This window comes from Lactuca saligna, chromosome 2 (genome assembly GCF_052625555.1).
Source record: "Lactuca saligna cultivar CGN05327 chromosome 2, ASM5262555v1, whole genome shotgun sequence".
Lineage (NCBI taxonomy): Eukaryota > Viridiplantae > Streptophyta > Magnoliopsida > Asterales > Asteraceae > Lactuca > Lactuca saligna.
In genome coordinates this window covers 44,130,706-44,144,200 of record NC_136418.1, presented here as the reverse complement: position 1 = coordinate 44,144,200, position 13,495 = coordinate 44,130,706, and the positions used below count along the sequence as shown (strand labels likewise).

The window sequence follows — 13,495 nt, the reverse complement described above, 5'->3', positions numbered from 1 at the left end:
CCAAGAGCATAAATCATATAAAATACTTCCAGGGGTCAATAAATCCTAAATAAATTCATGGATGATCCTTATGGGGAATAATGACCCCTCACCAAATTTCAGCAATTTTTGTTACTGTTTCATATGATTTCTAATTTTCTTTTATTTAGGACATGATAAATTACAAAACCACTTTATAGGATGTGAAAATTGTATCTAACAATTTTTGCATACCTTACCTGTGATGGGTGACTCCAGAAAATAATTTCAAGATTTTCCATCATGTTTTACTATTTTCCCAATTTTTGGTAATTATAATGGTCTAAAAATGGGAGAAATAGTTCTGATTATCCAAAATTCATGAAAATTTACCAGGATATAATATTATAGAGTAGGAGGTTACATAAAAATTTTGAATATTTTTCTCTACTGTAAACTATTTTTCTCTTATTTTCTAAAGTTAATTGCACTAAAATACACTTAAATATACATAAATACCCAAAACCAGTTTATACATTATGAAAACCACTTTTGATATTTTTGCCAGGATATTTATACTGTAAATGATGTTACAAAAATTTATGGTGATTTATTTTAACTGTTTAATATTATTTCTTTAATTAATGACTATTTAAAGGAATAAAGCAAGGAAAAATAGAAATACCCACTGAAAAATATCTTTTATATTTTTCCCAGCCTATTTATGTATAATAACAATTAAATAAAAAGTTTGGGTAATTTTGGAAACTGTTTTCTATTTATTTCAATTTTTATTGAAATAAATGCTCAAAAATCATAAAATATAACTAAACAGCTTGGAAATCCATTTTTATAATTTTCCCAGCTTAGTATTGTGTAATAACAGTTAAATAAAAAGTTTGAGAATTTTTATCCCTCGAATGCTATTTTCGTGAATTTATGTTGTAATAAGGACTTAAAAATTTGGAAAGTTTATATTCCAAGGTTGTAATTAATCGCCCGATATATAGAATTTCACTAGGTTTAAACCCGTGGAAATCCACGGGTGATAAATTGAAATATAATTATAGTTTTTAATTTGTAACAAAAAAAAAATATGAAAGTTTAGAAAAAATGAAGAATAGTGAAATTAGCATTAATATGAATAAGTCAAATACAAAAAAGTTGTAAAAATTAATTAATTAATATGATAGATGAAGTACGATACAAGAAAAGTAAATAAAAGATGGTAGAAAAGTAAATAAAAGATGGTAGAAAAGCATTGTTTATAAATTCCCAAAAACTTCCTTATAAACGACATTGGAAGTTTTATTTGTGAGACTACCATCCTTATCTAAAATTAACAATTTTAATCCGTCCCTACTTTGGACTCTAGATAAAGCAACATACAATTGGCCATGTGAAAACACGGGATGTTTGAGAAACAAACCAACCTTAGATAATGACTGTCCCTGACTCTTATTAATGGTCATTGCAAAACATACAGCCAATGGAAACTGTCTTCTTCGAAATTTGAATGGAATTTTCTTTTCTGATGGAGTTAGAGACATTCTTGGAATAAAAGTGTGGTTTCCAATATTAGTTCCAGATATGATATGTGCCTCAATAACACGTTTGCCCAATGAAATCACCTGGAGTCTTGTTCCATTACACAAGCTGTTTTTCTGATCAATATTTCTCAGCAACATAACTGGAACACCGATTTTTAAAACTAACTTATGGTTTGGTAAACCTGATACTTTCAGACCATTTAAAACATCAGGTGAATATAAATTTGCATTAAATTGATCATGGAGAAATTCAGATTGGCATATACTATCTGAACTTAAGTATTCAACCTCATCTCCTGGAAATTTCAATAGCAAACGATCGTTTATTTCTTGAACCACTTCGTTCTTTGGAGCAAGTATTGCTCTTTCTTGAAAATAGCTTGTATTGTTGTACTTTTCCAAAATCGAAGGATATACAAACTCGATTAATGAACCTATAGGATCATGTGCATCATTAATGAGAATATCATCTGGAATATCAATAACCGTTTCTCCATCATTGATACCACCAAGTTTGCCTTCTCCTATATCCAACAACCAATTTGCAAAATCTCCGATTTTTTCTATATCAGATTGATCCCTTCCAACACTTAGTCTCATGTTTTTTGTTAATTTATGGATCTTGCAATGTTGCCATAAATATGAAGAACTTAACGAAGCATTAACAATGTTTTGTCTACTTCCACCTGGAATAACAGGTAAGATCTGTCTAAAATCTCCTCCAAAAACAATAACTTTCCCTCCAAACGGAATATCTGAGTTGCTAGAATTTTCAGACTTGAATACATCTTTCAAACTTCGATCTAAAGCTTCAAATGCGTGCTTGTGGACCATAGGAGCTTCATCCCAAATTATCAATGAGGTTTTTCTCAATAAGCTTGCAAGGTCACTATCTGGATTTATTCTACAAACAGAATCCTCTGTTAGTTCAAATGGAATTATAAATCGGGAGTGTGTTGTTCTACCTCCGGGCAATAATAATGAAGCAATCCCACTTGAAGCAACATTTAGAACAACATGACCATCTTTTCTAATAGCGGCAGATATTGTCTTCCATAAAAAAGTTTTACCAGTTCCACCATAACCATAAACAAAGAAGACACCTCCTTTATTTTCTTTAACTGCACTCATGATATCAAGGAAAATGTGACGCTGCTCATTTGTCAATGCAAGAAACATACGATCAAACTCAGTCTTCATAGCGGTAATGTCATATTCTAGCTCCTCGGTGATAAGTCGATTGTTTGAAGAAGAAACAGAATCAAGATCCGGGATAGGCATGTTTTTATAATTTTTTAGACTCGAGTTATTCCGAAGTAAAACTTGTTCTATCTCGAACAAAGTTAAGTTCTTAAGCTGATCTTCATTGAGTGATAAGTCTGGAGGACAAAGAGCTAAGTAATTAGAAATATTATTAACAATATTTATTTATAATTAAAAGTATTATTTAATGTATGTTTAAAAATAAATAAATGACTACTTAAATAATAATAATAATAATAATAATAATAATAATAATAATAATAATAATAATAATAATAATAATAATAATAATCTTTAATACCTGGAGACTTGAATCTATGTCGTTGGTTATAAAGAATTCCATCTGCCAAATATTCCCATGTGTTTTCCCAAACAACCTCCGGTTTAGACATACTGTTACACATCAACAATGTAGCAAATAAGAATCGTAGGTAAAAACCAGATCCAGAATGACTTGCTTCTTTGATTGCATCGATGTATTCATTGTCATCATCCAAGAGCCCAAGAGCATAACAAGCATCTCTAAAAGAAGAATATTCTTCACCATTTACTGTGCGAATTTCTTCAAATGATTTCGGACCTTTCACCTTATTTAACAAAATCCTTAGGAAATAAGCTTCCCCTAGTTTAGGTGAAACCGAATGAATTCTACCAATGCACTTTCCTACTTCCCTTGGCTTCCAAATCCTATCACCACGATTCCAAACAAACTTTGTAGGAAATTCAACATACGTAAGTTTCTGTGCATCACCATTAACTGCATTACACTCCATCCAAGCTGTGAACATTGAAGAAGCAACGGAGGGTTTGTCGAGAACATCGTGAATATCATCGTCCTCCCCATATACGATTTGTTGTTGACCAGGAAGATGAAAAGGAAGTCTAACCACAGAAGGATATCTGTAATGAACATCATATTTAAAAATTCTCCATGATGCTTCACATGCAGATAAATATCTACAGTCGTAATACTCATTTATTTCATCGACTACATCATTACTATCAGCTTCATTATTGCTTCGTACAACGGCAACTGTAGCTCTATCAGGTCCCTTGTTTATGTATTTGAATAAATACTTTATAGAAGAACCCTGATTGCACCATTCAACATTAATATGTGCCTGATATCTTTTCAATAGATATTTGTTGTATGGGACAACATTTCTATTATCCAATTTCACACCCGATTTTTCAACAAAATGACCATCATTTCTTCTCCTATATAATGGAAAACCATTCTGATCAACAGAGTTATGATTACAGAATTGTTTTGGAAAGTTTTTCGAACACTTGTTGTCGACCATGCATGGACAATTGATGTTTTCAGCTCCACATGGACCATGAATCATGAACTCTTGCACAAGTTTATACAACTCTGGATCTTCATCTATGTTTGGTATCTCAGCGGAAATTATCGTATCGATCAATTCAACAGTGGGTAACTTGTAGTCAGAATGCATAAATAAACATATATGACTATGCGGCAAACCTCTTTTTTGAAATTCAATTGTATAAACAACTGCAAAATATTTTGGAAAAAAAAATAAAAAATGATTATACCGTAAGGAAAAATATAAAAAATATGTAATAAAAATTATAACTTTTATCAATTATGAAGAAACATAATTTCAAATACCTGCTTGAACTATGCCGAAAATGTGATTCTCCCTTAGGTCTTTAATAAATGCATCAAGCTTGATCTTGAACAACCTACATAGTATATCAGGTCTGTCTTCTGGTTGAAGTGAAGTATCCTTAAGGAACCTTTTAACCTCTGGCCATTTGGGATTACACGTAAAGGTTATGAAGAAATCAGGATATCCAAACCATTTACATAGCGACATGGCATCCAAATAGTTTTGCAGCATATAACGCGCACCACCAGTGAAAGATGAAGGTAATATCACACGTTGGCCGATGTTGGAGATATTTGTAGTTCCTTGAGCTTTTTGTTTACTTAAATTCTCGTAAGACTCGCATCTAAGAACATGTTGTTGGCTACGTATGAAATACATTCTTTCACTTTCAATCATCGTATACGCATCTACCAAAAATTGTTGAAACAACCTTTTTGAATTAAGAATCAGTGAGAACGAATGATCTCTGTCTTGAATTCTGAAAGCGAAAAATTCTCTCATTGTACATTTCGAGCGCTTGTTGTTGGTTGTAGATTTAACACCTCTATGAAGAATATCAACGTTGTAACCATCATCCCCATATGGAAATAGTAGCGGATATTGGAGAGGAAGGTAAGAAGGATGCAATTCACTGATACGCTGTAGAAATCCCGATTTTGTCTGAACAACAATATCTCTATTTTCAACCGAATCAAAATTGTCACCTACAATTAAAGCGGCAACCTCAGAAGCAGTTGGTAGGTTATATGTCCTTCCATCTCGATCCCTTTTCCTGATAATTCTTAACTTCATATCAACTTCAGGATTTTTTTTAAAAGTATCTCTTACCATCCTATAAGAGCTAACCAAGACATTATTTGAATCTAACATCACCTTCAAATCTTGAATAATATCATTATCGATTGATGTAGATTGATGCTTTTCCCCACTATAAAAATTGAAAATATACATAATATTAGTAAAAAAATAAAAATAAAAAAAGATTAAACTTAAGTATGAATAAGAAGTTTGAAAATATACCCAAAGCATGTTTGTCTATTTGAAATTTCGTTCTCAGTATCATAAATGTATAATTGAGAGAATTTTGGTTGCGATCCATTTGGTGGTAAAAGGCTTCCAATAGTATGATAATTTTGACCACCAAGTCTGAAAATATATGGAGCATTTCCTCTATTGATTGAATAATCAATTTTACCACCCATTGACATAAAAGAAAACATTGAATTGTAACGTCGAATGTTTTTCATGAAGTTTTTGCTTTTAGAATCCGTTGCTCTGAACATTCTTTCATAAGTTGGTGGTGCGTTCTTTAAATCTGGTAGTTGAACCTTGCCATAACCACAACATAATGAATAATTTGTGTTCCCTTTTTTTTTCCTCTTATGGATTCATTTGTCCATAATTTTGCATGACATGTTTGACATACAACAATTTGATCACCATGATCCAAATATTCTGTAAGAAAATAAAGTTGTTTTAGTAAAATATTTAATTTTATAAGTATATACAATATGATATTTCAGGTGTAAGATAAAAAATGGGTATATATATGTATTACCTTTGGAAATACCTACTATTAGGTTTTCATTATTGACTTCATGTACATCTTCTAGATCTGTTGTCAAGTCAATCAATGGAATAGGAGATAAATGTTCCAACTTCCTTTTTAATTTATGACATCCTAGATTTAACTTGATTGATGATGAAGAAGCAGTTATTGTAGATGCATTTCTTGAAGTCATGCCATTACGAAGTCCAGAGTAATGTATTTTATTTTGTAACGTTGAAGTAACATAGTTATTGAAACTAATATTAGCTGGAAAAAAGTAGTAAATATATATAAATATATTAGAAAGTGGTTAAAAGTAAATTTCAAAAACAAATATTATTACCGTTTGAAATGTTAGATAATAGAGTTCTAACATTTATACATGAAGGAGAAGATTGTAGGGGTGTACTTTGGTTTCCACGTGATCTATAGAAAAAGACATTTTCATTTTGTTGAACAACGTTTTTTGATTGATCTGTAAAAAACAACATGTTATAAAAATTGAAGACATATATTATAAATTAAAAATTACAATTTCAAATTTTATATTACTACAGGGGAATAATATAAAATGATGAGAATGTATGTATTTTTTATATAGGTTAATGAAGTGTAAAAATTTAAAAAAAAAAAAATTACAGTTTTCCGTGTTTTTCAAGACATGTGGTGTAGACGGATTTTGAACAGTGTATTTTGTATTCCTTTTCTTCGATCTCTTATTATCCAAATATAATTTTCTATGTCTTCTGTTCTCTCTTGCTTGCAAGTAGTACATATTATTGTTTGTTCCTGCATAAAGAATAAAAGTTATCACCATGATCCAAATATTCTGTAAAATAAAAGCGTTGAATAAAATATCAATGAATTTTATAATTATATAGAACATAGTATCTGAAATGTAAAATGGATTTTATTTTTTCATTACCATTTGAGATACCAACTATACGATTTTCATTGGTCACTTGATGTATATTTTCTACATCTTCTGTCAAATCAATCAATGGGATAGGGGATAAATGTCTTGTCTTCGTTTTTAATTTATGACATCCTGGATTTAACTTGATTGATGATGATGAAGTTGTTACTGTAGATGCATTTTTTGATGTCATATCATTTGAAAGTACATGGTACTGTCTTTTCGTTGCGAACTTGGAAGTGATATATTTATCGAAACCAATGTTATCTGAATAAAATAAAAATAAAATAGTTAACTAAATAAATAAATATTTACATAATGGGTAATAGTATATTTTAAAAACCAAAAATAATTACCATTCGTAATGTTAGATAACGGATTTATAACATTTGTAATGTTAGAAAATGGAGTTCTAACATCTGTAAAGGAATGACAGTATTGTATGGTTGTGTTATGCTTTGCAGGTGTTGTAAATGAATTGACATTTTGAGTTTGACGAACAATGTTGGTTGATTGATCTGCAAATAGAAATAACTTATAAAACTTGTAAATATATGTATTCAACTATATAATAGTAAAAGATGGAATATAAAATACTAATACGGTTATAGTTAATGGTTTTTTTGAAGAGATGCTGTAATGATATACTTGGAACGTTTGGTATTGTTTTTATTTTCTTCGATCTTTTATTTTCCAAATATATTTTTCTTTGTCTTCTTTTCTCTTTGGCCTGCATGTGGTACATGTTACTGTTGTTTTCTGCATAAGAAGACATAGGTTAGGAAATGAAATGTGAAATTATGTACATAATATGTTTATATAATACAATTGAAGTTAGTTAGAATTAAATAAATAATGATAATAAAGTAAATGTATTTAAAAAGTTACCTTTATTAATTTGTTTATTAAAATGTTAGCATCATGACTCATCATCCTCATTTCCAACCTAGGGTTTATTAGATTTAAATCTACTGTTTCCCCAATTTCAACCAATCGTGGGTTCGGATGATATCAAGGGTTAAAACCCTAGATCTCCATGGAATCAATGAAGGTAAAATTGTGTGATACATGATATGATTATAAATTGCTTATTGATCTTATGTATCTATTCAAGATTATATTTTTACAATTAGAAAAACATCTATTCCAGCATATTGATTATTGTTGTAAATTTCAACCATAAATTCATAGATAAAACAAAGTGATCTAAACTGATAATACTAACCTGACATATGGATATGGAAATCTTGCAGGTAGAACTGGAATGAGGATTACAACTTTAACGAAGCAGTTTGATGTAAGCTTAATGAAAAAAAAATCGCAGAAACAATTGAACATTAAGAAGACGAATGACGTGTTTCAAAATTTTGGATTTCACGTTTTGAGTTAAAGTTATATGCTTGAATATTGGAAAAAGATTACGATTATATGATTTTATTGTTGTTGGATCTTTATTAGATATAATTTTCTTCCTGATTTTTCGGAATTTAAAAGATTACAACTAAAAATTAGTTTAATATTCAAATTTCATCTAAAAAAGGAGTATAGAATATTAGGAAATAGTTGGTTGAATATAGGTTATTTACAGAAGATAAGTAAATATGCTGCAACCATTACAAAAATGTATGAATTAATTTTAGAGAATGAAAGATATAAATTTTGTTTACAATTGGTTATTGATTATTTATTAAAAATAACATATTTATCGTGACAAAAATAATAGTTATTATAAATAATAGACATAAATGTTCCATGTTTAAAATAATCAACATAAAGATGCGAAGGTGATTATGGTTAATATTCATTATTGGAGTCAAATGCAGTTCACGTGTAAAAGCAAAAATGTTCGCATTTGGTAATACAAGTCAAAATTGGGTTTCGCATATGAGGTTGTATGGATTGGGGTTAAAGATTCGAAGGTGATTATGGTTAATATTCATTTCGTATTTGGTGAGACAAACAACTCAAATGCGAATGAAGTAAAAAAAATGACTAGAACATGCGAAGAAAGAGGGTGAATAAAGAATGTGAATTTTACAGTAGAATGCGAATTGGGGAAGAAAGCTAAGAATTTTGCATTTTTATTATACAAATTGATTGATTGATTGATTTGTCTTAATTGTTAATTGCGATATATGAAATATTTATCAATTTAGGGGCAATATCGTCATTTTGAAGTAAAATAAGCCTTGGTTATTAAATGAATCATACGAAGGATCTGTTATTTGATTTTGGAATTGGGGCGAATAATCGAACCATTTGGAGTTGCGAATTTGATTTTGAAAAGCCAATCAATTGGGTTCGCATATAAAACAGAAGTTTTGATTTTGGATTAGCAATTGGGTTAATTGGTTTATTGATTGAGGGACGATTCGTGAAGAAAAATGCGAAGTCAAGAAGGACTGTGAAATGTGATTTGTTCAATATTGGAGTCAAATGCAGTTCACGTGTAAAAGCAAAAATGTTCGCATTTGGTAATACAAATCAAAATTGGGTTTCGCATATGAGGTTGTATGGATTGGGGTTAAAGATACGAAGGTGATTATGGTTAATATTCATTTCGTATTTGGTGAGACAAACAACTCAAATGCGAATGAACTAAAAAAAAAATGACTGGAACATGCGAAGAAAGAGGGTGAATGAAGAATGTGAATTTTACAGTAGAATGCGAATTGGGGAAGAAAGCTAAGAATTTCGCATTTTTCTTATACAAATTGATTGATTGATTGATTTGTCTTAATTGTTAATTGCGATATATGAAATACTTATCAAGTTAGGGGCAATACGGTCATTTTGAAGTAAAAGAAGCCTTGGTTATTAAATGAATCATACGAAGGATCTGTTATTTGATTTTGGAATTGGGGCGAATAATCGAACGATTTGGAGTTGCGAATTTGATTTTGAAAAGCCAATCAGTTGGGTTCGCATATGAAAACAGATAAGTTTTGATTTTCGATTAGCAATTGGGTTAATTGGGTTATTCATTGAGGGACGATTCGTGAAGAAAAATGCGAAGTCAAGAAGGACTGTGAAATGTGATTTGTTCAATATTGGAGTCAAATGCAGTTCACGTGTAAAAGCAAAAATGTTCGCATTTGGTAATACAAATCAAAATTGGGTTTCGCATATGAGGTTGTATGGATTGGGGTTAAAGATACGAAGGTGATTATGGTTAATATTCATTTCGTATTTGGTGAGACAGACAACTCAAATGCGAATGAACTAAAAAAAAAAATGACTGGAACATACAAAGAAAGAGGGTGAATGAAGAATGTGAATTTTACAGTAGAATGCGAATTGGGGAAGAAAGCTAAGAATTTCGCATTTTTCTTATACAAATTGATTGATTGATTGATTTGTCTTAATTGTTAATTGCGATATATGAAATACTTATCAAGTTAGGGGCAATACGGTCATTTTGAAGTAAAAGAAGCCTTGGTTATTAAATGAATCATATGAAGGATCTGTTATTTGATTTTGGAATTGGGGCGAATAATCGAACGATTTGGAGTTGCGAATTTGATTTTGAAAAGCCAATCAGTTGGGTTCGCATATGAAAACAGATAAGTTTTGATTTTCGATTAGCAATTGGGTTAATTGGGTTATTGATTGAGGGACGATTCGTGAAGAAAAATGCGAAGTCATTCTTGACAGTGAAATGTGATTTGTTCAATATTGTAGTCAAATGCAGTTCACGTGTAAAAGCAAAAATGTTCGCATTTGGTAATACAAATCAAAATTGGGTTTCGCATATGAGGTTGTATGGATTGTGGTTAAAGATACGAAGGTGATTATGGTTAATATTCATTTCGTATTTGGTGAGACAAACAACTAAAATGCGAATGAACTAAAAAAAAATGACTGGAACATGCGAAGAAAGAGGGTGAATGAAGAATGTGAATTTTACAGTAGAATGCGAATTGGGGAAGAAAGCTAAGAATTTCGCATTTTTCTTATACAAATTGATTGATTGATTGATTTGTCTTAATTGTTAATTGCGATATATGAAATACTTATCAAGTTAGGGGCAATACGGTCATTTTGAAGTAAAAGAAGCCTTGGTTATTAAATGAATCATACGAAGGATCTGTTATTTGATTTTGGAATTGGGGCGAATAATCGAACGATTTGGAGTTGCGAATTTGATTTTGAAAAGCCAATCAGTTGGGTTCGCATATGAAAACAGATAAGTTTTGATTTTCGATTAGCAATTGGGTTAATTGGGTTATTCATTGAGGGACGATTCGTGAAGAAAAATGCGAAGTCAAGAAGGACTGTGAAATGTGATTTGTTCAATATTGGAGTCAAATGCAGTTCACGTGTTATTATGTGTTTAAGTTGATTAGGGGTAAATAAGTTAGTTAATTACAGAGATAGTGTAAATACAGAAGTACATTTAGGTAAAATAAAGTGGTATGTCAAATAAATTGATATGTAAAATGAAACATATAAGTAACTGCATAATTACACATATGAATGTAATTCTTCAAGATTTTGTGGGAATAAAGCAATGTAGTTTAAAATAAGTTGTAGGAAAAACAAAATAACATGGCAAACCAAATTATAGGACTACAAAAAAAACCCAATGGTCTGAATGTACTTTCAAGAAATAAAAATGACAACCATGAAATCCCAAAAAAAAAACATTCAAAACCAAGAAAGATAAAAACGTAAACGGCTTAGGAGTCTATGATGCGAAATCAAAATTAAACACGAAGTAAGATTGTTTGTCGAAGTAAAATGCATTTACTTTTCTTTCTTGGGTACCAAAAGAGGAGTTGGTTGTTCATCTGGTGGTGACAGTCTAGGATATTTAGAAGTAGACAAATTCTCAATTTCATCAATATCTATGCATGTAGCAAGGTTTCTTTTCAACTCAATTGGTGTAGAAATGAATTTTATAGGACTTGTTGCAGTTGACTTGTCCCTAGCACATGGAGTTAAATTTTCACCGGTCTGTGAAAAAGAATCCTAAAAAAATATTTAGTTAGTTGTTATAAATTAAAACAAAATATTTGAGAAATATATTTTAAAAACTAAAACCTTGAGAACTTTGGTGTCATGAGAACCAACATCTGAAGAACCAATCAAGAATGAATCAGAATTAGCAGGCTGCATCACAAGATGAAAACAAATGATATTGAGTCAGATATTGTTGGGTCAATGTGTTAAAAAACAAAATATAATTGTTGAAAAAAACCTGTGGAGTAAGATTATTTTTTTCCAATTCATCAATTATGTCTGCATTCTCGGTTAATCTTGATATCCCATAAAGATTACTTTTATTATCGACATTGTAACGTGTGATATCAATCTTAATTGCCAACTTTCTGTCCAACACAACTTTCAACTCCATTGGATACAATTCCAAATTGTTGCCAAGCTAAAATGTAAATAAATATCATTAGAAAATTTGTATGTAAAATATATAATGCCAAGTTTTAGGCCAACACAATTGTAAACACCTTTTGAAAAAAATCCAAACTGATGCCAAGTTAAAATATAAAATAATACCTTCTTGTTTTTATCATACAACTCTTTAGCTGTGTATTTGAACAACTTCTTTGCTTCTTGGTCAAATAAAGTTAAAGTCAATGTTCCTGTGTTGTCTTGAACCCGAAGTGGGATTTTAAATCTAAATAAAGTATAAAATTATATTATATTAAACAATTATGATAAACATATATTATTATTATATAAAATTAATATCTAATACCTTGGAATAACCGAAATTTTGATATTTTTGCATTTAAGATTAGCACATTCATAAGTAACGATTTCGGCCACTTCATGAGAACCATCAACCGTATCAGTTGAAGACTCTTTTTCTTTTGCTGACTTTTTGCAGTTGCTACAAGCAAGGTAATACCAACGTATATTTTGACGTATTCCCTTAACAGTACCAACAATAATGACTGTCTTTTCCTGGATATTAAAATAATGCTCATTGTTAATAAATGTTATTTTGCGAAAGTGTATTTTAGTTTAGTTATAACAATATACTCTAAATATGAAAAAACATTTAAAATTTAAAAACATAAGTGCATTAAACTAACAATTTTAAAAATAATGTAAAGTACCTCCAAAGGTTCAAACAAGTCTTCAATGTTAGAAAACAAATGATTTTTCAGAAAGTCATCATGTTCTGTGTCTTGTTTTGATGCAATCATTTTAATTCCACTTGATGACAGTTGTTGTCCATTTTCAGAGACCAATCTGTTCATTTACAACAAAGAAATGATTTAAATTTATTATAGTATGAAATAAATAAATCTGATAATACATAGGAAATTCTAAATGAAAATACTTGTTTTTGTAGATTGTAATTTCATCGATATCATTGTTTATGAAAACCCTACTAACATCAAAGTAGGTGGATGAAAAAGGACGACCTGCCAAAATAAATTTGATTATTCAATAATATATATATATATATATATATATACATATATATATATATATATATATTAGATTATGCTTGTTAAAAATAGTTACAAACCATTAATAAACTTCACCCTGGCAAATTGAACAATAACAACAACTGGAGCAAGGTTGTTATTGTTAGCAAGAAAATCATGCATGTAGTATGCATTATGACCCCACAAAGTTATCTTAAGCTTAG

General features: G+C 30.0%; 1 protein-coding gene and 1 long non-coding RNA gene across 2 annotated transcripts; both read right to left on the bottom strand.

Annotated features, from left to right (window-relative positions):
* Positions 1 to 1,317: 1,317 nt before the first annotated feature.
* Positions 1,318 to 12,647, bottom strand: LOC145029672 (uncharacterized). The gene is made up of 19 exons (XM_078978166.1): positions 12,590 to 12,647; positions 12,388 to 12,508; positions 12,074 to 12,256; positions 11,917 to 11,985; positions 11,641 to 11,844; positions 8,099 to 8,175; positions 7,962 to 7,978; positions 7,230 to 7,391; positions 6,895 to 7,140; positions 6,597 to 6,746; positions 6,367 to 6,432; positions 5,967 to 6,224; positions 5,835 to 5,863; positions 5,429 to 5,736; positions 4,408 to 5,336; positions 4,261 to 4,290; positions 3,073 to 4,158; positions 1,443 to 2,902; positions 1,318 to 1,329 (listed from the first exon to the last, which is right to left on the bottom strand). Exons 3-19 carry the CDS (start codon positions 12,227 to 12,229, stop codon positions 1,318 to 1,320), a joined length of 5,259 nt encoding a protein of 1,752 aa, XP_078834292.1. The 5' UTR covers positions 12,230 to 12,256; positions 12,388 to 12,508; positions 12,590 to 12,647.
* Positions 12,648 to 12,693: 46 nt separating this feature from the next.
* LOC145028851 (uncharacterized) lies at positions 12,694 to 13,266 on the bottom strand. The gene is made up of 3 exons (XR_013676212.1): positions 13,181 to 13,266; positions 12,954 to 13,089; positions 12,694 to 12,798 (listed from the first exon to the last, which is right to left on the bottom strand). It is a non-coding gene; the product is annotated as an uncharacterized LOC145028851 (long non-coding RNA).
* Positions 13,267 to 13,495: the final 229 nt, after the last annotated feature.